This window comes from Acanthochromis polyacanthus, chromosome 22 (genome assembly GCF_021347895.1).
Source record: "Acanthochromis polyacanthus isolate Apoly-LR-REF ecotype Palm Island chromosome 22, KAUST_Apoly_ChrSc, whole genome shotgun sequence".
NCBI classification, from domain to species: domain Eukaryota; kingdom Metazoa; phylum Chordata; class Actinopteri; family Pomacentridae; genus Acanthochromis; species Acanthochromis polyacanthus.
In genome coordinates this window covers 28,092,638-28,116,208 of record NC_067134.1, presented here as the reverse complement: position 1 = coordinate 28,116,208, position 23,571 = coordinate 28,092,638, and the positions used below count along the sequence as shown (strand labels likewise).

The 23,571-nt window shown below is 42.0% G+C and overlaps 1 protein-coding gene and 1 long non-coding RNA gene across 11 annotated transcripts in view; one reads left to right on the top strand and one right to left on the bottom strand.

Annotated features, from left to right (window-relative positions):
• Positions 1-23,571, bottom strand: part of LOC110961692 (ATP-binding cassette sub-family C member 4-like) — an 82,587-nt gene that overhangs the window by 48,872 nt on the left and 10,144 nt on the right. For 8 of the 10 annotated variants that reach the window (XR_007939455.1, XR_007939451.1, XR_007939453.1 and 5 more), the window contains exons 7-16: positions 20,762-20,887; positions 14,944-15,193; positions 13,139-13,243; positions 11,945-12,034; positions 11,657-11,848; positions 9,243-9,337; positions 5,760-5,846; positions 3,928-4,024; positions 2,235-2,423; positions 36-173 (exon numbers count right to left, since the gene is read on the bottom strand). Coding sequence is in view for 2 of the 10 variants with exons in the window: in XM_051943290.1 (XP_051799250.1) it covers positions 36-173; positions 2,235-2,423; positions 3,928-4,024; positions 5,760-5,846; positions 9,243-9,337; positions 11,657-11,848; positions 11,945-12,034; positions 13,139-13,243; positions 14,944-15,193; positions 20,762-20,887 (1,369 nt within the window). In the remaining 8 variants the exon portion in view is untranslated. Of the gene's footprint in view, positions 1-35; positions 198-2,234; positions 2,424-3,927; positions 4,025-5,759; positions 5,847-9,242; positions 9,338-11,656; positions 11,849-11,944; positions 12,035-13,138; positions 13,244-14,943; positions 15,194-20,761; positions 20,888-23,571 lie in introns of all 10 variants that reach the window. The other 2 variants (XM_051943291.1, XR_007939456.1) reach the window with 2 other exon arrangements.
• Positions 3,042-11,584, top strand: LOC127532182 (uncharacterized). Its single transcript, XR_007939570.1, has 3 exons — positions 3,042-5,908; positions 9,251-9,383; positions 9,508-11,584. It is a non-coding gene; the product is annotated as an uncharacterized LOC127532182 (long non-coding RNA).

The window sequence follows — 23,571 nt, the reverse complement described above, 5'->3', positions numbered from 1 at the left end:
GGAGTCCAGCGCCCTCCAGTGGCCTCTCTGTGTACCTGAGCCAGCAGGTTGATCAGAATGACGACCAGCAGAGTCAGGATGCTGGCTCCAGCTCTCAGGTATTTGACGTACAGCTTCACTCCAATGGTTCCCTGAGCTCGACTCTCCTCTGCCAACGTCTGCACCGTCTCCGCCTGCGAGGAAAACGAGAACAAGAGCTGTGATCACGCTGCAGAGCGTCCGTCGTACGTCTCACTGTGGTGAGCTAAACTGAACCCAGCAGCAGATGATCGGTGAAGCCCGATGCAACTGAACAAAGATGTGCAAAGATACGCTGAGACATGCCACAGAGCATTTTATGGAGAGTCAGACATCAAAGAAGAACCAAACAAAGCCACTGCAGTCAGGGCTCTGAGGAGAACAAAGCAGAACAAACAGAGCTGAACCACCGCCTGTTCCTGCTGCTGCAGAGCTTTGACCGCGTTATCTCAGCTTCAGGTCAAACGATAAAAGTTTAACTTGATATCAAAAAGACTCCAGCCTGTAATTAACTTATCAGTGTGAGAAAATGTAATAATTAGCACTCTCAGGTTCTCGATCATCTGGCAAACGTGACATCACAGCCTCCATACAATAAAACAGCAGTCTAATGAGCTGCTGTGACTGTCTGCTGCCTTTTAGTTTTAACTCACATTTAAAGAGAGAATCAAAGCTGGCATCATTACTGACCATGAGACCACAGTCTGAAGCTGGTATTTCTAATTAGACACATTTTAATTGGAGTGCACTTAAAAAAAAACACATTTACTGCAGTTTACTGTGTCGATATTTCAGACTACAAAGGTGTAGATCTGACTTGTTGACACAGCAGGGATGGATTTTGTGCAAAAAAAAAAAGACAATGTTAAACCTGAGGTGAAGTGGAGCCTGAAAACTACTCTGGGACCAGAAGCAGGTCAGTCTGAAGGAATAAGAACATTTACTTCCTGAAGGTAAACCGGGTTAACCCTCCACAGTGATTCACTCATTTTCTTGCAATATCTTTGTAATTAAAACTTTTCATCATTTCATTTTCCAGCTATTCCTCAGAAAACATGCTTCTGATATCATTCCATTTCACTTTTTAAGAAGCCTTAAAAGAAACCATAATATTTGTGTTACTACCTCAAGCTTCTAGCCTAGCCGCGCTACACAACCCACAGCAACGAATTTAATTCTCTGCCAGGGTGGGTCTAGTTACCCTCCATAAGCCTCGAGGTTGGATGCTCCTAAAACTGGCCGGACCAATCACCATGAAGTGTAGAGTCAGAAGGCGGGCGTAACTAAGTGACGACAGAGGTGCGACGATTCTGACAGAAACAACCGGAAACAACTAGCCTAGCCGCGCTACACAACCCACGGCAACGAATTTAATTCTCTGCCAGGGTCGACAACAAAAACGACAACAGTCGTTGAGCTCCATTAGCACCGACTCTGAATAATCTTTCTGTTAACATGTCTGTAATATACTTGAGCTTCACCCACTGACTGTATAAATAAGGCTTCACTGAACTACCGTATCCTCTGATTTCCGGCGCTCTAGGAGCCTATTCGTTGCGCTGATTGGTTGTATACCTACCCAATTGCTGCAGAGTGATTTGATAGACAACCTTTTAGCCCGCCTCCCTCCCTGTCGAGCGTGCCTAGACCCTTGTGCCGTCAGAAACATGGGTGTAGCGTGGCTAGGCTATCAAGCATCTATATCACTGCTAATATCTTACAAGAAGTGATGAAGTTCACAAACACGGAGGGATGGAGCAGAAACAGCTGCAGGAAGCGGGGAAACATGTCAATCTTCTGTTTCTGTTCTGTGCTATTCTTCTTTTTCAATCATCAAAATGTTCATAATCTCTTCTAAAGTGGAAAATAAACAGATTTCAGACATGAAATCATTTCTGTGTGGTCAAAAATAAAATACAAACAATAATTCTGAACCAAAATGACAGAAATGCATAAAACACACTGATTCGTATACGGATAATTTCTGACCGAATGATGGAGGAGTGCAGGGTCTGATCACTGAGGGTTTTCTGAAACGCTCAGGTTTTATGTGAGTCTGTGGAAACACTAAGCTTCTATCTTCATCAGCTGGTTCTGAACAGACATTAGGCCCATTTGTGGTGAGCAGGGAGACACTAATTTAATTCTGAACGCGTCTCTGAGTCCAATATCTGCAGCTGATGGGCTCATTCTGGATGTTTTTTAAAGGTACCAACCGGTAAGCTGTCTCCATCCACGGAGGAGGTCTGGGAGAGCACAGAATTCTGGGACAGGGTTCTGCTCCTGGCTGGGACGTCCTGGGCCGGCTGCTGCTGCTCGTCCTCCTCGTCCTTCTTCAGCAGGGAGGTGAAGTCCACCCCAGACTGCTGCAGCTCCGTGTACGTTCCCTTTTCCACCATGTGACCCTGACACAAACACAAACACAAACACAGCGTCAGGACACACAGCTGAGGGTTTACAGAGCACAGCCAACACCTGAACGCCGTCTCATCATGTGACGGGTTTATGGTCGCCACATGGAATTCTGCAGGGATGTTAATTTAGTGTTTGGTGCATTTATACTAATCTAGAAACAGAACCAGCAGCATGATTGAACTCTCTGCCAAAAAAAAAACAAGACCAACATTAAATGCATTCACTGTTCAAGCAGAGAGAAACAGAATCAGTCTGTGCACCAACATTCTGAAAACAAGCATCTTCCGTTAACGGATTTAACCCTCGTGTCGTCCTGAGGGTCAGAATTGACCCGTTTAAAGTTTGAAAATGTAGAAAAAAAGTATTTTAACAGTGAAACTTCTGATGTCCACATTTGAAACATTCTTTGAACATTTTTGGTGGAAAAAAAAGAAATGTTAAAAATGTTTCTTATGAACATTCACATAAAAATGAACCAAAATCCAGATAAATTCTCTGGATTTTGGTTGATTTTTATGTGAATGTTCTTAAAGAAAATATCTGAAGCCTTATTGATATTTATGGAATCAATTTTGATATTTTAAGATTTTTTTTTGGAAGATTTTTACTCATTTTTTGAAAATATTTACAAGAATTTTCTTGCCAAATTATGGTGATTTTTTTAAAAGGAAAAATCTTTGGGATTTTTTTCCTGAACATTTTGCAAATTTTCAGAAATTTGGGGATTTTTTTTTGTTGAATTTTTGGATTTTTTCCAGACAAGGAAACAATATTTTTGGCGGCCGTAGATGAGGACAACAGGAGGGTTAAAACAAAGCTGAAGACCCACTGGTTTACTGTTAAAGGAGTCTTCCACTGTTTTACTGATGTCCTTTTTATTGTTTTTATCTCTATGTACAGCACGCTGACTGAGAGCACTTTATAAATACATTTACTATTATCATTGTTATTATATTACCCTTAAAAAACTATATATGTTGTTAAAATTACAAACGTTTAAGAGCTAGGAAGTGTTTCTAAGAGTGTGGGGAGGGATTGTAAAGCTTTAAAATACATCTAAATAATACAGTAAGGTTGCTCCTTTGATTTTGGCTTAATTGGAAAATTAGAAAATATATTCCTTTTTTTTTTTTTTTTTAAATTGTACAGTTCAATAAGTGTCTTTTATAGATGGTTTAAACGCTGTGGTAAACCAGGGACCACTGTAAAGCTACATCTTTACTAACAAACTAACGAATCTGCTCTTTCATTATCTTTTCTTAAAAAACTAGAAAACTATCAATCGACTCTTCTCGTGTCGAACGCTCTGATTGGCTGTTTAAATTTCTGCTTCACATCCTGGTAAAGCTCCATCTTCCTCTCCGTCTGACAAACGTCTGACAAAACTGAGCAAAAAGAGGACTGGTGCGATCAGAAGTCAGCACAAACGCTAAGCTAACCAAAACTTCTTCCTTGTTAAAGTGAAGCTGAAGGTTGGACACAAAGATTTCTGACCTCCTTGAGGACAACAATCTGGTCTGCTGCCTTCAGGTACTGCAGCTGGTGGGTGACCAAGATACGAGGTTTGTCCTTCAGGAGGCCACAGATGCACCTGAAACAGAACAAGCCGAGATGTTATCGGCTTTAGTCTGCACATCTAAACACAAACGGAGCGGAAACTTATCGTAGAATGAGAGAATAAACTGAGATAAAGACCAACAAACATTCCACGCCTCCATCTTCCCTGTCGGAGCTGTTATGTAACGCTCAGAGCTGCTGGGTTATTCCAGAGGAAGACCGGGGCTGAGTTCAACGGTCTTCCTGACACTGGCAGCACCGCACCTCTTCCTGCCTTAGTTCAACTCATGGAAACATTCTCTGATCTTTGTTCTCACGTGAGATGAGCGAATGAAAATGCAACAAAAAACACTATTAAATAAGGCACCGCTCAGATCCATCGCTCAGGCTGGATAAATGTAGGAGACCAGCATAAAGCGGAACACAGAGTTCAAAGCTTACATCATGTCCAGTAACACCAGGACACCTCTCCACCCTGGTTTTACTGGAACCGTCTCAAAAAGGTTTTGAGTTCTTTTGTTCAGACAAATAAAGATTAGATAGATGTTGATTACCTTGCATGACAGTTCCGGCGAACACTCTGGCCTTCCTCAGAAGCCTCAGCCGGAAGATTTTTGACAGCCGGCATTTGCAGCACGCACAGTAGAGTCACCAGATCCGTGGACAGAACCGTGAACGGGGACGAGGCAGGCTTCATGCTCTCCCACAGCTGGGACACCATCCTCCAGAAGAAACAGGAAGGCGGAGGATGCGGCATTCCTGGTGGGGTGGTCGTGTCTGTTGGGTTCACCACAGCATGCCGTTATGGAGTGAGCGTGGTTGGACCGGGGGGTCTGGCAACTCTACTGCTGCAAAATCCTGCTGTCAAAAATCTGCTGGCTGACGCTTCTGAGGAAGGCCAGAGTGTTCGCCGAAACTGTCAAGCAAGCACAGTAATCAACATCTATCTAATCTTGATTTGTCTGAACAAAAGAACTGAAAACTAGTGACTCCAACTGTGATCATTACATCATATTTAAGGAATGATCTTTTTATAAAACATCAGGAACAACCTGAAGTTTCTTAAGAAACAAAGTTCAGTTTCATCAACATTCATCCTCACTTTATCATTTCCTCATTACAACTTCCAGATCACAGAGTGTCTACAAAGGAACACAACATTTAGTCACCTGGAGCTGAACCACAGAGGATTTACTGGAGGGTCAAACAACAAAAGTCAGGCAAAAAAAGACAAAAAACAACAAAAACAACACAAAATATTACAAAAATTATGCAAAAAATGACAAAAGCGAGAAACAAAATGACAAAAAAATGAGACAAACGACATGAAACAAAACAAGAGAGACAAAAAAGTTAGAAAGCAACAAAAAAATGGACAAACAAGAAAAATAAGACAAAAAATGACAAAAGTGAAAAACCAAACCAAAAAAAAAACACAGACGAACAACACAAACGAGACAAAAAAGATGAAAACAACAAAAACAAGACAAAATACGACAAAAACGAGACATGAAACGACAAAACAACAATGAACAATCTGGTATTTTACTTTATGATCAAAACTCGTCGTGGTCTAGAAACGATTTTAAATTTGAAGTTTCACAAAGTGACAGTTTTCTCCTGATATCTCGTCTGTAATTTTTACTCTGCGGGCCGGCGTGGACCCTCTGGTTGAGATGTTTGAGGGGAACAGAAACACTGGGGTTTGACCGACTGTACGGATCACAACGAGGCAGACGGAGAGTTTGTGGAGCTCTGAAATCACTCACTGTTCAAAGAGGTGTCTTCCAACCTCGGCGTCGACGGCACTCAGAGGGTCGTCCAGCAGGTAGACGTCTGCATCCTGATACACGGCCCTGAAACAACATCATCACCTTTTAGACATCTACTGGCAGCAATAACACGCAAACTAGGGATGGTAAGTGATTCATGTCCATCAATAATTTGACTAAAAGATGTCAGAATATAATTGTACTGCAGCATCTGATCACCACAACCGTTTAAGACAAGGTTCAAAGTCTGAGTCACCACTTTGTGACAAATTATTTCCTAATGAAAAAATGGTCTTTCTTAATGTTTTGGGTTGTATTCAGGGGTGAAACTACCTGCTCTTTCAGATTTTAGGACCAAAAATTGGTAAGTATAGAGCAAGTCGTTGTTTTTTTGTGTTAAACACTAAAAATACTCCTGAAATCGGTGCTTTTCGGTGACAATTTTTCTTTCAGTGTGTGATTTCTTCAAGCAAGAAGGTGAATACATGTTCTGGGATATAAACCAAGCTTTTTTCCCCAATTTATACGTTGTATTCTTCTGTTACAACTTGAATTTCAAGCTCTTCAGGCAGCAGAGACTTCATCCTTCATGATTACTTGACCAAAAGTTGAGTGACAATTCGTTGGCAATATTTTATGTTTTAGGTAAGATTTATTTTTCATTTTACTATGGTGGTGGTGCTATAAAAGATGTATTCATAAATTGCATACCATAATAATCAGTTGGTCCCATGCAATCCTAGGGTACCTTAGAATAAGCAATATCTAAGAAATATTCATGTTTCTCTACCCATACCCCTTAAATTTAACACGTGTGAAATAATTATATGATGCTGCAAAAAAAAATTCCTACTCCTTCAGTTTTAAAGCAACACTCCTAAAGCTTTAACTGGTAATACCTATTTATAAATGTTACATGATGGTAGCACATGTATAGACATATCTTTAACCAGGAACAGATGGGATTTTTTTTTTGTAACAGATTTTTGTGATTCTATTGGCAGTTTTTAGCAAAATTACAAAGCATTTCTTTCAGATCAGCTGGCGATATGTGTCTTGTTGGTATATTTTAGAGATAAGATAATTAGATAATTAAGATAATTAGGTCTAACTAAGCATCTACAGTTATGAATCCTTTATAAACCTAAACTCTAAAGTACTTTTTCTCTTTATTTTAGGGAACTAACAAGTAAATTTACAATGCCGCGGAAAGGTAAGAAAGGTTCCCAGGGTCCTGGCCGTCCTGCTGCAGATGACTGCAGAGCAAAAGAGAGAAGACCACACTCATAGGGTGACCATACGTCCTCTTTTGCCCGGACATGTCCTCTTTTGAGACGCTGTCCGGCCTGTCCGGCCGGCGTTTATAAAGTCCTTCAAATGTCCGGGTTTTTGATCTTGCCTAGCTTGAGCGCGTCACAGACCAGTGTATTTATCATTCACGTTGAATGGTTCCTTTGGAAACACGCTCCGAGAGGCGGAGTTTGAGCCAAACCCCGGAACGTGTATTAATCATTCACAAAGCAGTACAGAGGCGCTCCACGCTCACTCACTCCTCGCAGGCTGACAGGCCGGTAGGCACACTGCGAGAGAACACTCGAACCGAAAGAAAATACCAAAACGCAAATGTCATTTCACTGATGAAATGCGAAAAAAGTCCCCCTGTTTTCGTCCGGGTCGTGTCAAATGGGAGGCAGAATGTACAGTCTGCAAAGCTGGGACTTATGTCTCTGTAGCTAATAAGAGAAGGAAAAAGAAGGAAAATTTTTCGTGCACGAGCTGGAAGTGTGTCCTCTTTTCAGAGAAACAGAATATGGTCACTCAAGCAAGCAAACTTTCTCGGGGTAAAAGGGATGCCTCTGAGCATGCCGAGTCAGTCCCTTACAGCACTTATAGTCGTTTTCTGTTTTAAACAATACAAGATTTAAAGCTCCATGAAAGAAGACATGCTCTCCTTCTGGTGTTCTTTTCATGACAAAACAAAAAGCAGCGTTAGCCCTTTCTGTTGTCTTCAAAAGTTTTTTTACATTCTCAGTCATAAACATGAATATCACTCCAACATCACTGATGTGGTTCCTCTTCTGGTAAAACTTTGTCTGATAGTTCACATCTCTGTAGGAGTTGTCCTTCAGGGAGGAAAAAGTAACGCCTGATCAACTGGTTTCAGTGGAACACGTCGCTACATGGAGCTTCAAATCAACTTAAATCTTCCAGTCAGTCTGTGGTAAATATATTTAAGTACAGCAGCCTTGTTCTCTAAAGCTTTACAAATGGCTCTGTTACCCTCTACCACACTGATAGATGGAAAACGTTCCTGAATTTCTTTGGAAATTTATGAACATTTAACTGAACTGCAGCATTTCGTTGCAGCTTTCTGAGATCTTTCCTTCATTCAGTCAGACAGCTTCTATTTAAATGATTTCTTGGGTGAACAGGTCTGGAGGTAATCATTGCTGGGTGTGTTCAGTGAAATTGGACTCGCTTTTTAAAAAACGTGATTAGCCACAAGTAATTCAGGATTTAACAATGTGGATAGCTTTCTACCCTTAAAACATGAAACCATCATTTAAAAACTGCATTTTGTGTTTAATTTGGCGGTCTTTGTCTGAGATTTAAATTTGTTTGATGCTCTGAAACGTTTAAGTGCGGAAATATTCAAAAAAATAAGAATTCAAGATAATTCAGGATGAAAAATATGCAGGATAGAAATAAAGGCTTTTTTTTTTTCAAGTTATATTTTTGCCTTTATTACAGTCCACAGTGGAGAAACAGACAGGAAACACGTGGAGGAGAGCGGGGGGGAAGGCGTGCAGTTTTTCTTCCCTGTTAAAGGCTGTTTTCTTGCCACTGTCGCCTTTGGGCTGCTCTGGGGGTCAGGCATACGGGTTCTGTAAATCATCTTGAGACAATTTGACTATAATTGACGCTATAGAAATAAAACTGAATTTAATTAAACGGCCGTGGGTTGGACTTGAACCCATGACCGTCACCAACAGCCCTTATTTACGGTCCCGTTCAACCTGTTGAGCTTCAGAGGCGCCTAAAGGACACATTTTTAGCTTCTTTTTTTTTTAAAGTTCCTCAGGAGTCCCACAGTGTTAGAGACACTCAGTGCTAAACTGGTGTAGTGCTCTTTAAACCCCATGCAGCACTGGATTTCAAAGCATTCAGTCCAGGAAGGGTCCGATCAGGGAAAGAACAGCAGCAAAGCTCTTTACCTTCAGCAGGTAAGATGCTCTAAACATGACAGCTTTAAGAGTACAAGAAAGAGTTTAATACTTAGAGACTTTTGGAAACGTTTCTATGCCTTTCATAGAGACAGGAAAGAAGCAGAGACCACAGGGCATTTTCACTGAAAGGAGTCCTTCTTAACGCTGTCCAATCTCTAATGACATCCTCCTTTAATGACTGTAACTACAGGTGGAGCGTTTATCTCTTCATACAGTAAAACTCATCAGGCTTTCTTTACTCTCGTCCTCGTACCTCGCCAGGTTGACTCGAGCTTTCTGTCCTCCACTCAGCGTGGCTCCTCTGTCCCCGATCAGCGTCTGGTCTCCATCAGGGAGCAGCTGCAGGTCCTGCAAAGGCGGACATCAGAGCATTATTACTGCACAACCCACACAGGTATGACCTCCAAAAGAGCCAACTTCACAGCTGTTTTTCTAGGGCTGGACCCGAATATCCAAATATTCGTTTGCTACGGCGGTATCCGGATATTAATTTCTGTATTTGTGTCTACGCCTCACAGCAGGACGTCCATGTCGACTGTAGACGGGACACGGAGAAAGAAAAGCAGCCTTTCTTCAAACTGAATCCTCCCAACAGACTTAGACTTACAATGACTCAGCAATTATTGTCCTGCTGAAAGCAAACGGACAATAAGTGAGCTGCTCAGAGCACACTGTAGCATCAGTAAACTGTGTAACCGCATGGATGAACACTGACTGGATTATTGGACACAGATAAGACACACAGTGAATGAGGAGAGCGTCTGCATCACACCAGAATACAGAACAAGTCCAATCATTAGGACAGCTTGGTTCCAGAACAGCAGATCAATACGTGGATTTATTATGTGGATAAATCCTCACAGTCAGACCAGTGACTCATTAACTGAACACAGCTTCATGAACTTCTCCTGACAGATGAGTGCAATCGTAGCTCAACGTAAGCAACAAATGACCCATAAAACATGAAGAAAAGATTAAGATTTAAATAACACGAGTCTCTTCAGAAGAAGACGGACATTTAGTGAGCTCTCAGTCATTCAGAAAAGCAAAAAAGACAACCAAGATAGCATTTAAAATTTAGCACAGTCTGCTGTGGAACATCCAGCCCACAGTCACGCCTCCACAAAAGTTGTGTCGGTGTTCTTACTCGCTCAAAACATTTCCGTGTCATTCTCTGAACCGGAGCGTCACGTTAACAGAAGAGCTTTGAGTTGTGTGAAGTGATTTCAGGAACATCAGAGAGCATTAATACGTGGTTGGTGTGTCGAAACCACAGCACACCTGTCTCACCAACTGTTCCAAAGCCACTGGGCTCCAAATGAAATGCCACTAATAATACAATTTAACACGGCCTCCATGACAGCAAATAAATCTAAACATCCTGAGGCAACAGTAGAAGGACTTGGCTTTGCCACAAACCACAAAATGACTCATGTAAGTACACTGGCAGTCAGAAGCTTCAACACATCGTCTTATCTGAAGGATTTTATTTATTTTCACGACTTTTTACATTCTAGATTCTCACTGAAGGCATCAGAACTGTGAAGCTCATCCAGAGAATGCCAACAGTGAGGAAAGCAGGAATCAAAGCAGCAGGTGGCTGTTTGAAAGAACCTAAAATAGAAAAGATGTTTGGACTCCTTTCTTTCCTACATAATTCCAGATGTGTTCATTCATAGTTTTGACGCCTTCAGAGAGAATCTACAACGTAAACATTAATGAAAACAAACAAAGACCATGAAGTGAGAAAGTGTGTCCAAACTTTTGACTAATCAACTGTCAGAAATGTTTAAGACTCTTAACCCTTTAAACTGCAGTCAATTCCAGCCATTTTCAGTACAAAAAAAATCACTAATATTCTATTTGTAAATAAAAAAAAATGACGAGAAATACAGGGAATATTGGACGCACATCGCGAGGTGCATTTCCTCGAAAACGACCGATTCGTGGATTTTATACGACTTCAGGACATGTTTTGGACAAAATATTTTACTGACTTGTGTCATCTGGATGTAAAAGGTTGGATTATGGCCGTTTTTTGTGGAATATTTTCATCTGTGTGTAATAATGAACCCGGAAATGTGAGTCGCTCTGTGTGCGTTGAAGCCGTGTATAGAGAACGGATGGATGAATATTCGTTGTTTGTCGGACAAATGTGTTTTTCTCACCCGCTGTGGTAATCGCATCTGAAAGTGGTTTATACCGGCGGATTCATGACAATCTAAGCTTTCCATCGGCGTGTAGTGTTTGTATAATCACGTTTGCGGCCTTCAGACATTCTTTAAATTCCTCTGCAAATTAGTAGGTGTACCACCGGCGGTACACTGAAGTTTAAGGGGCAAGTTTTTTGAGCAAATGGTGACAGAAGCATTTCTAAATCCTAATATGATGTCACTCATAAGCTAGAGGTAACAGAGGCAGTTATTGTTCATCTTTATGAGCCCAAACATCCATAACGGTCATTTCAGTACATCCAGGTACTTCAGAGAGTCTGAACAGAGTCTGCACCAACTCCCTGCATGTGCAGCCTCCTGTCTTTGAGCTTTTTCTGTATTTACCCAACCATTTATCATAAAGTTTAAACTCTCAATCAACTCCATGACTCAGTCCTGCATCCGTCTAAACTGTAATGTGTACTTGAAAATGAAAAATCTGAAGTAATCTCACCCTCTTCAGAGCGCAGGCCCTGATGGTTCTTTCATACTTCTGGGGGTTCAGCTCTTTTCCAAACAGGATGTTGCTGCGGATGCTTCCAGGAAAAACCCAGGGCTGCTGGGCTGCATAGGTCAGCTGGCCTGTCACCTTCAGAACCCCCTTCTCAGGTGGAAGCTCTCCCAGGATGGAGCTCAGCAGGGACGACTGCAGAATCCAGCAGGCAGAGGGAGACATGTGACCTGAGCTGATGATGAGGAGGAAATCTACACATAATAAATGAATAATTAGCACATCTCTGACCTTTCCAGCTCCCACTGGTCCAATTACAGCCACCAGCTGATTTGACTTCAGAGAGAAGGAGACGTTCTGCAGAGACGGGGCATCCAAGCTCTGAAATGGAAGGAAACGTATGTAAAGATTAAATTAATAACCCAGAAATTATCCACAAAGGTCATCAAGACTCAAACATGAACAAGGGGTGTCCAACATGAGGCCCGTGGTCCAAAAGTGGTCCTCCAGAGGGTCCAATCCGGCCCTCAGAGGGTAAAAACTACAGAGAAGACATTAACTGCAGATTGTAAATTAGTAAAACTATAAATTTAAAATCATTTCTAGACCATGACAAGTTGTTTAGATCAGAAAGTAAAATACTGGATTGTTCATTTTGTGTCTGACTTTTGTCATTTGTCTCATGTTGTCTTTTTTTTTTTTGTCTTTCTTCGTTTTTTGGTCAGATTTTTGTTTTGTTTTGCGTCGGTCTCATTTTTTGTTGATTTATGTATCGTTTTCATCATTTTGGGTCTCATTTTGTCATATTTTGTGTTTTTCGTTGCTTTTTGTCTGACTTTTTGTGATCTTAAAGTAAAATATTACGGCACTCAGTTCCAGATATCTGTGACTAAATGTGTTCCTTTGTAGACACTCTGATCTGGAATTAGTGTAAATGATAAATTGAGGCATAATATTGTTGAAATTTCACTTATTTGAAGGATAACTTTCAGGCTGTTCATAATATTTTGTAAAAAAAAAAAAAAAGAGTTCATTAAATGTAAGTTTTTGAGCACTAAAACAAAGGAACCGTCAGAACTATTTAGAGGTTTTTATGCTGTGATTTTATTGCTTCGGTCCTTGGAATCAAATTGAATGTGGAACCTGAACTAGGATGAGTTTGACGCCCCTGCTTTACACAGTCCAAGCATTTCTTTATCGCTGTAGGGATGGGACTGCTGTTCATTTAATGTCCACCAGTCTGAAACTCCTCATCAAATACAGGATGGATCATTGTGGACTTCACTCATTCGACAGTCACCATGACATCAGCACTTTTCTCACATCTACTGATTGCTTGTGTAACTTGTTATAGCGCGAGCCGTTCTGTTAAAGTTTTACATGGAGCTTTAACCCCTCCAGCGAACAATGCATGTGCAAAGGGGAAAACTGCAAGTCATCCAGCTTGGAACTTTCCTAAATCCCAGTTGGTGCAGAGCATCTGACCTTATCCCAGTAGCACGTCAGATCCTTGACCTCCACGGCTGCGTCCTTCTCATCCTTTGGCAGATCAGAGCTGCTTTTAGTGATCTCATCCAGCAGCAAGAACTCCTTATCAGTGGGGAAAAAACACAATGTCACTGCCGAGTTTAAAGGTTATCCAAAAACCCAGCCAGTCATACAGCAGTAAAAACATTATATATGTTGTAACGAGCACGTGGAAGTTATCCCGGTGTGTTTATAGAGGAAGCCTTGCTGTGGCAGTCCCGTAAATCATTTTTTGTTTCATAGCTGCCTGTTCCAACCGGTCAAAGCAGACAGTCGCCCTCCCTCAGTCTGCTCTTGGTGTGTCAGAGGTTATTCCTCGTAACTTTGGATCTGTTGGGTTTCTGTATTTAAAATTCATAAGGTGGTGATCTTATGTGAAGTGCATTGAGATCACATGTTGGGAATATAAAGAAAACTGAATTGTTTTGCTTTAAATCGGCATGAAGACATAAAAACAGAGATTGCTTTACAGAGCCGGACCTTCGTGATAAGTCCACGCAAGATCAGCAGTGCTCAGGCTGATAAAGAAGTCGAGACGTCAGCAGTGTCACTGGGTGTAGTCGCTGTTAGCTTTTATGTGCTTTTATACAAGTCGTTTCATCCAGACTTCAGATTACACTAAAGTAAGAACAGTAACCTAAAACCTCCAGACAAGCATGCGCTGATCTGCACGCAGCTTCACACTGACCAAAGGCAAGCATGATTTCATTCAGGGGACACTGCAGAGGCACTTTTATACACTGCAGATTAATACCATCTCTGAACGGGGGGGTGGTCTGCCACATCATCTTTCACCAATTTACAATCAGGTCCTTTCAAAACTCCCCAAAAGAACGACTCAGCAGACTCATGCTAATGACCACCATTAGCACACGAGGGCTCAGTGACATCTGTGCATTTCAACGACCCCCACCGATACTCACAACGACCATCGTTGGGTAGTCTGATGAGTTTTGGTATCGGTCGTTGGAATAATAGCCCTGGACACACCTCACAGAGGTTTAAAAGCTGAGACAACACCAACCGAGCCTAGCCGCGCTAGACCCAGGTCTGAAGACACAAGGGTCTAGGAACTTTCCACAGGGAGGGAGGCGGGCTAAAAGGTTGTCTTTCAAATCACTCTGCAGCAATTGGGTAGGTATACAACCAATCAGCGCAACGAATAGGCTGACGTAGTTCCAAGAGCGCCGGAAATCAGAGGATGCGCAAGTTCGGTGAAGCCTTATTTATACAGTCAATGGGTGAAGCTCAAGTATATTACAGACATGTTAATAGAAAGATTATTCAGAGTCGGTGCTAATGGAGCTCAACGACTGTTGTCGTGTTTGTTGTAGACCCTGGCAGAGAATTAAATTCGTTGCCGTGGGTTGTCTAGCGCGGCTAGGCTCGTTGTTTCCGGTTGTTACTGTCAGAATCGTCGCGCCTCTGTCGTCAATTAGTTACGCCCGCGTTCTGACTCTACACTTCATGGTGATTGGTCCAGCCAGTTTTAGGAGAATCCAGCCTCGAGGCTTACGGAGGGTAACTAGACCCACCCTGGTGGGTTAGCGAGGCTAACACCAACCACCACCAGAACTGAAGAAGCCTCTTGGATGAGAGGTGAAACGTCTTCAAGGACTTTCTTAAAGTCCAGTGGATTGATTTAAACTACTTTGGATAACCATGACCTGGATGAATGAAAACCTACACAGACATCATTCAGGAGACCTTTTTATAAATGAATGAGGTGAATTTGTATTTTTAGGGAGGAAAACTGGTCCTACCTGAATCCTTCGGATGCTGACGCGGCACTCAAACAGCTTCTCGATGGCACTGGGGAAGAAGAGTGTGACGGTGAGTCGTACAGAGGTGTACAACGACACCGTCACAAACACACTGCTGGCTGAGATCTTGTGTCCCAGAAGGACGTAGAGGGTGAAGGTGACAAAGACGATGATCTTGCTGGCACAGAAAAAGGAGGCCATGTTGAGACCTCGCAGGTAGGAGCTCTTCATGATCTTGGAGATCTCCTTCCTAAGACGACACAGAGTTCCAACATCAGCAGCAGCAGGAAATAGAAAGAACATGTATGAGGCCTTCAGGCGTTCTGGGAGCTCAACGACCCATAAACAGGAGCTATAGTCCCCGATGCACAGGGTCTGGCCCATCCCACTTTCACCCTGCCTCTCTCCACTGTCCTATCAGCCCGGTCTCACGGGGATTCGTGAAACTGTCACGTCAGTTTTTGTTTCGGTTTCGTGCGCACCAACACAATGTCGTCATGTTTTTCGTGCCGCTCACCACGAGCGAAACCCGCTGTGGTAATCACATCTGAAAGTGGTTTATACCGGCGGATTCATGACGATCTAAGCCGCCGCTGCGGCCGCCGGACATTCTTTAAATTCCTATGCAAATTCGGCGGATTCATGACGATTTAAGCTGTCCATCGGCGTTTGCGGCCGCCACCGCGGCCGCCATTGCGGCCACCAGACATCCGGCCGCAGCAGCGGCCGCAAACACCGATGGACAGCTTAAATCGTCATGAATCCGCCGAATTTGCATAGGAATTTAAAGAATGTCCGGCGGCCGCAGCGGCGGCCGCAAACGCCGATGGACAGCTTAGATTGTCATGAATCCGCCGGTATAAACCACTTTCAGATGTGATTACCACAGCGGGTTTCGCTCGTGGTGAGCGGCACGAAAAACATGATGACATCGTGTTGGTGCGCACGAAACCGAAACAAAAACTGACGTGACAGTTTCACGAATCCCCGTGAGACCGTGTTGGTCCTATAGGATAACGGCTAAAAAGTATGAGGCCTTTGTTTGGCAGGCTGCCTGGTCAGACGTGATGAGGGACATGGAGCAGTGGACACCACATTTTGTTGACCTTCCAGACATTTAGCAGGAATTAAATTGGTCAAGTGTTCCCTAAAATTATCACAACTATTAAAACAACCCGTGTGTCTGCTTAAACTAATTACAGAGACACATACTGACAGTCAACAGTTTGGACACACCTTCTCCTTCACTGGTTTTTATTTAACCGTTTTATGCACTGCAGATTAATACTGAAGACGTTGTTGAAAAATGTTGAAATTAAACTGCAACACAACAGTAGAGAAGAAGTAAAACTGCATCACAGCAAGGAGGACCAGCTCTAGACACAGTAGCATAATGTCAGAAGATCAGCCTGATTAATGTAGAAGAGCGACCTACTGACTAAAACTGGTCAAAACTGGTTTTAGCCGGCTGTAACTGTGTGTCAGGCGAGGTCATGTCAGGACAGGAAGGGGTACTTTGGGTAAACATGTATTTGCTGAAGTGTAAAGAGTTAAAGAACTTGTCTGATGAGGTTCCTCGTGGTAAATAAAGGCTCTGATTGGTTGGGCAGTGAGACAACAGGAGGGATTTGGCAAACCTCCTGGTAGACCTGCTCAACTATTGATTTTTGTAGGAAAACATCAGGAATTCAGACACTATTAATAACAGAATAAATGATGTAATGGTGGCAGACAAGTCCCAACTTGTCCCAAAAAAAGAAGGATGGACGTGGGGCATGGAACCCCAGAACCAAAAAGTATAAATGCCAGGGCATCGGAGGGCGCAGACAGATTTACCCCGGGGTACCTGTGCTGCACAGAATAAACACTTTATTTTTGAATCTGAAGTCTGCTCCAAGACTCTTGTAACGGGGTGATTGGGGAAGTATTGCATGTACAAAATGTAAAGGCAGAGATGTATGACTATGCATTAATGATTGTTTTTGTAGAAAATGGATCCGTAGGTAAGCACTGGTTAGGCTTCCCACGTAGTACAGACTGCCGTGAAGAACGAATGGTGACCATTTGGGTAAGATGCACAAACACTATATGTCAAGGCCAGCAGACAGGACAACAGACGACAGAAGGGAATACCAGAATGAAAATGCAGCTGATGGGTGATAAATGACACAAAAGAGAATTGGAAAAAGTAAAAACCACACAATGAAAGACATGTTTCAAAAATGTAGAGGCAATGTTCAAGGCCAAAGAAAAGGTCAGAATGCATTGCCTGCTACAATGCTAAGAGAATACCTCAGATTAAAATGTTACCAGGAAGCAAGATAGGGGACTGCCCAGATTTTTCTAAATGTTCTGCATTCTGTGCAATGCCTATGGCAGGTGGAATGAGGAGTTGGAGTGGAGATATGGACATTTGTCCACAGAGGATTCCATACGAGAGATGGAATGAAACTATGATATTACCTCCAGTGGTGTATAAGCCTGATGATGTTTTTCCATTCTGTATAGTGAGAGCAGAAGAATTGGAGTATGTCACCAAAAGGTCAATACCTAACATGACGGATACAGCTGGACTGGTGAGGTGCAACAGAGAATCATGGTACCCCACAACAGTAGAGAGGCGAGATGAACAACCAACCCAGTCTACAGGGACATCAGGGCTACTCTACACTGTGCTACAGGGGAGACAACTGTCATACCACTAGGATTCAGCCCACGGAGTCCAGAGGAACCACCACCTGCACATGCTGCCACCGAGGAGCAACCAACAAATGAATCTCAAAGAATGGAAACAGACCCTCCACCATTGTCAATCTACACTGAACATGATAAAGTCCAACTGACTGCATATCCACCAGAACCAACTGAACAGTACACCATCTATGAAGCCCTCTGTGTGGCGGTAGCAGCTTTGCCCAAACTCAGTTTCTTCAACATGCAGGAAGGACGATCACGACAAGCAAGAGCAGTCATGGGGCAAATCAGGCAGAGAGAGTATAGTCGTCTCTACACGTAAAGAGAAAGAAAAACATTTCATGATGTGAAAGCATCTGAGCGCCGTCTGAGAGACAGATGTGCAGATTTGGAACGCCAGGCGCTCAAATGGCAAAAGCAGAGGGAGAAAATGCAGAAAAAGATGGAGGAGTTGCTGCAGCAGACAGAGAAACTCAAGAAGGACAAAGTGTTTGAATCAAACGTGACAATTGTGAAAGACAATGAGAAACTGTTTGAAAGTAAATTGCAACTGTATGTGTGGTGTAGAACACATGGAACGCCAGCTCCCCCGCCTTCACCCCCAGCACAGAGCCCCCAACCTGGCCACAGTGTTACTGGTCCACCAAGACTGCAGGGACCTTATACTGAAGATGTATCTGACAGTTAATGAGAAAGGATGATGTGTGGGGCTGTGGGGGCCGAGGACGGGCTTGATGAGCCATTATTATGACCTAAAACAATAAGAGAATTATATCTGCATTATGAGTACACACAATAGTGAAAATAGTTCATTTACTACGTGGGAAAACTGTCTATATTACAATATGTTATTGATTTAAGATATAGTTATGCAAAATACTATAATAATGATGATACTGTGAATGTTTGCTAAAGAGAGGATGGCCTCATGTTAAGGGGTGTAAAGATGTAAATTTAGGACAGGTCCATGATGTATACCCAAGTGTTGTAAAACCTTGGAACAAAGTATTTTACTGATGGTAGGATGTCGTTTAACGGCTGGAGGGAATCTCTCGTGGCTATGAAAAAGCTATTTATGCTGCTGGAAAATGCAGAACAATCCTGAAAAACACCATAAAAAACAAAGGAGGGTAACCTCACATACTGTGCCAGAGACCTGTCTCTTGAACCTCACGACCTTAAACTGTTTTTTTGACTAAGATAAACCGCTCACAGCAACAACAACAACTGGACTTTCTCCTTCTCTTTACAGCACAGTTGTGAAGGTCTGAGCCAAGTATCCAGGTTTTATTCTTTATAGTAGTCGTTCTACACTAATTAGGCTAAGGGCCAAGAACAAGTCAGGATGACTGGATGCGATTTAAAAACCTGGCTCCACTGTACACAAGAACACGAAATGGCACTGACTCTGGGCTTCATTTTGGAAACCAACAAAAACTGTTTACACTCTGTTACTCATCCAAACAAACCTGCCACGTGCTTTTTCTTCCACAGAAAACATTCAGGAAACCGTTTATTAAACCTGTTCCTGTTTGCCATCCTAAAACGTTCCGTTTCCTGTCTTGCTGGTGAAATGCAGCGTATCACAGCATGTTAACACAACTGTACATGACTGGAATAATGTGCATCTTCCATCATGAATGCATCAACATCCCTGAAAAGCTGCTCGTCCTAAACTTGAGTCACGCATCAGCGATTTGTTTTAACAGCAAAATGAACGCTGTGAATTTGTAACCTGATGGATACCCAGTAAAACATTCATGTACATAGATTACTAAATAAAGTCAATAACAGCAACAGAAATACTCCTGAATAAGGAAATGTTAACTATGATACACTGTAGATCAGGGGTGTCCAACATGAGGCCCGTGGTCCAAAAGTGGTCCTCCAGAGGGTCCAATCCGGCCCTCAAAGTGTAAAAATTACAGAGAAGACATTAACTGCAGATTGTAAATTAGTAAAACTATAAATTTAAAATCATTTCTAGACCATGACAAGTCGTTTCAATCATAAAGTAAAATACTAGATTGTTCTTTTGTCATTTGTCTCAACTTTTTTGTCATTTTCTGACTCATTTTTGTAATACTTTGTCTTGTGTTTGTTGTGTTTTAAAGTAAAATACTAGATCATTCAGTTCCAAATATCTAAGACTAAATGTTTAGTTCTTCTGTAGACACTCTGTGATCTGGAAGTTGTAATGTGGAAATGATAAACTGAGGCTGAATGTTGATGAAACTGAACTTATTTGATTTGAGAGATTTCAGGTTGTTCTTAATGTTCTGTAAAAAGACAATTCTTTAAATGTGATCATTTTTGCACCAAAACAAAGGAAAAATGTGGAGTTGTGGTGATTTCTAGGTTATTATGCTGTGATTTTACTGCACTGGAGATCAAATTAGAGTGAATGTGGAACCTGGACTGAAAAGAGTTTGACTCCCCTGATTGAGACACTCTGAACACATCGAAGAACAAAAGCATAAAAACATGACAGAAGAGAGAAGCTCTGATACTGAGCCAACATCTCTTTAACCCTTCAAGCTTCAGTCAATTCCAGCCATTTTCAGTACAAAAAAATCGCTAATATTCTATTTGTAAATAAAAATATGATGAGAAGTACAGGGAATATTGGACGCGCATCGCGAGGTGCATTTCCTCGAAAACGACCGATTCGTGGATTTTATACCGACTTCAGGACATGTTTTGGACAAAATAGTTTACTGGCTTGTGTCATCTGGATGTAAAAGGTTGGATTATGGCCGTTTCTGTGGAATATTTTCATCTGTGTGTAATAATGAACCCGGAAATGTGAGTCACGCTGTGTGCGTTGAAGCCGTGTACAGAGAAAGGATGGATGGATATTCGTTGTTTGTCGGACAAATGTGTTTTTCTCACCCGCTGTGGTAATCACATCTGAAAGTGGTTTATACCGGCGGATTCATGAGAATCTAAGCTTTCCATCGGCGTATAATGTTTGTATAATCACGTTTGCAGTTTCAGACATTTAGCAAATTGTTTATGCAGATCTCAAAGTGTACCGAGGGCGGGACACTGAAGCACAACGGGTTAAAGAATTCTTCAATTATTAAAATGTGGAGAAAATCTAAGCATCCTTCCATGTTTTTACCTCCTGACATCAGAGACCAGAGCAGCAAAGGGTTTCTCCCAGGCATACATCTTGATGATCCTGATTCCAGACACCACTTCGTTCATGATGCGGATTCTGCTGTCGGTGTGAACAGCCGTCTGACTCCTGCGAAGGAAAGCATGGAAATTCAAAACAAGATTATTACACATTTCTTTTTTTCTTTTACCAAGCCTACGAATCCAAACGGTACACAACAAAAATGAGTACACGTTCTTCTACCACCAGGGTTTACGACATAAGCGGGCCGTCTTTGTGTAAAAATTAAAGCCCCAGTCAGAGACAACTGGGTTCACAAAAGTGTTTCAGATTCAGTTAAAAGTTGGCGCTGAAGACGATTGTCAGTAAACAGGATTTTATCGTGGAGAGCAACAAGATTATAAAAGTTTGTGACACTACAAAGTGCTGCTACTTCAAATGATGCAGGAAAGGCATGCTGTAGAATACTGATGAGCATGTTAATGAGTGTGTTTTACTGACCAGTGCAGCGGCTTGTTTCTGACTGACTTTCATATGTTCAACCATATTTTACTGAAGCACATGCAGGTTTAACACCGTCCCTTAATGTAGGAAATCAACGGAATTTTATGGACAAATCAAAGGGAAATTACTGCTACTGACTGAACTTTCAATGAAATAAATAGCAAACGAATGATGTGTTTTCTAATCTGTGTTCTATCAGCTGCAGTACCAGCAGTGTAAACGGCTTGGGCAGCAGATTAAGACCAAACAAAAAATCTGATTTATACGGTTTCATGAATATCATGTCGGGTTTTGTGACATACCGGATACGATACTGTAACTGCACAGCTTCATTTATTGCCAGTAACACACAACTGAACAGGTTTGCAGATTTAAATCTCCACCTCTGAACACAAACTGTTTTAGACCAGGTTAGCTCCACAGTAGGGCTGCAGCTATCCATCATTTAAATAATCGATTATTCTGGCGATTAAGATAGATAGATAGAGCTCTTTATTGTCTCGAAGGAAATTTGTTTCCACAAGCTGTCATGTCACACATCAAAACATACATACAAGGACAAAATTCACAATATGAAACACAAAAATAGAGTTCAAGTTCAGCGCGGTGGCTTATTGAGGATGACGATAGCTGATGGAACAAAACTTCTGTTGTAACGGACATAATGCCATCTTAGTGCTCGAAATCTGTGCCCAGAGGGGAGGAGCTGGAACATGTGATGAAGAGGGTGTTCAGTGTCCGAAATTATTGATCTGACGAGACGGACTATTGCCTTATTATTAAGTTCAGATATGTTAGGTGTGGGTTGATGTATAATTTTAGATGCAATACGTGATCCAGGAATCACATTTCATGCTTGGAAGTGAGCACGCTGCGCAACAGACATAACTGTCCTGGTGGAACACGGATGGAAATCTGTGGTGTATAGTCCATATATAGTACAGTACAGGGTATTCAAGTAAAATCCAAAGCCATGGGAACCAGACATGGTGATGCAGAAATCACATGAATGTTTTTCTTTTTATCATTATTATTCATTACAGAGAGTATTCAATCTGTAACATTAGTTTCACATTGATTTGGACACAAATTAGACACAAAGAAAGCCTGGCTGTGTCAACAAGATTATAAAAGTTTATGACACTACAAAGTTTATGACACACGTGCAAATAACTGATTTAATGAGCCATTGGCAGTTTCACTGTACCGGCCGTGTGGACTTAGACTGCATGGCTTAATCTTTGAGACATTAACATCAGTGGATCTGAGGTGGAGGTGGTCTCCACCTACAAGTATCTGGGGCTGCAGCTGGACAACAGTCTGAGCTGGGCAGCAAACATGGATGCTGTGTACAAGAAGGCGCAGAGCAGGAAGTATTTCTTAAGAAGGCTGGCGTCCTTTAAAGTCTGTTCTAAGTTATTGTACATGTTCTATCAGTCAGTTGTATCTAGTGTTCTTTTTTATGCTGTTGTGTGCTGGGGGGGCAACGCTAAGAAAAGGGATACTCTGAGGCAGAACAGGCTCATAAGGAAAGCTGGCTCTGTGGTTGGACTCGGCCTGGACTCTGTGGAAAAGGTGGTGGAGCAGATCAGGGCGATCCTTTCCGATCACAGCCACCCCCTAAATCCTGTGGTCTCTGGGCAAAGGAGTTCTGTTAGCTCCAGGTATCTTTCATTGAGCTGCTCCACAGAAAGACTTAAAAACTCTTTCGTCCCTCGTGCCATCAGGCTGTATAATGCAGCCACTTCAGGGAGGAGCAGGAGAGACTGATGCTGGTCCTGAACTGTGCCTTAATTTTAAAGCACCTTATGGAGTTGCACTTGACTTTTTTAATGTTGGATTTATTTATTATGGCTGTTGCTATTTGTCTTTTTAATTGTACTTTTTAACTTTGTTTCTATTTCTGTGTTTATGAATGTGAGCAACGGACTATTGTATAATTTCCTTTGGGATTAATAAAGTATTTATCTATCTATCTATCTATCTATCTGCCAGCAGAGTTCAGCCTCTGATCTGAACGCCGTAAACACTAGAAAAGCTGCATCAATTCAAAAAGAAAGCGTCCCATCAAATCTAAACCCCCTTATAATTTAGTGATTATAGGTCCTGGTCTTTACAGGATGAAGTCTGGGTCCAGTTAGTGACCTGGGGTTACTGGAATTAAACGAAGCCCTGATCCAAAGAATTTTGCCTCGAGAAATTCGAATAACTCAAGGAATCATTTCAGCATCAGACACCAGAAGGATCTAGCAGGTTAAAAGACAGTCACCTTTGTGACACTGAAAACTCTGACTTTAGGTTCTTGCATC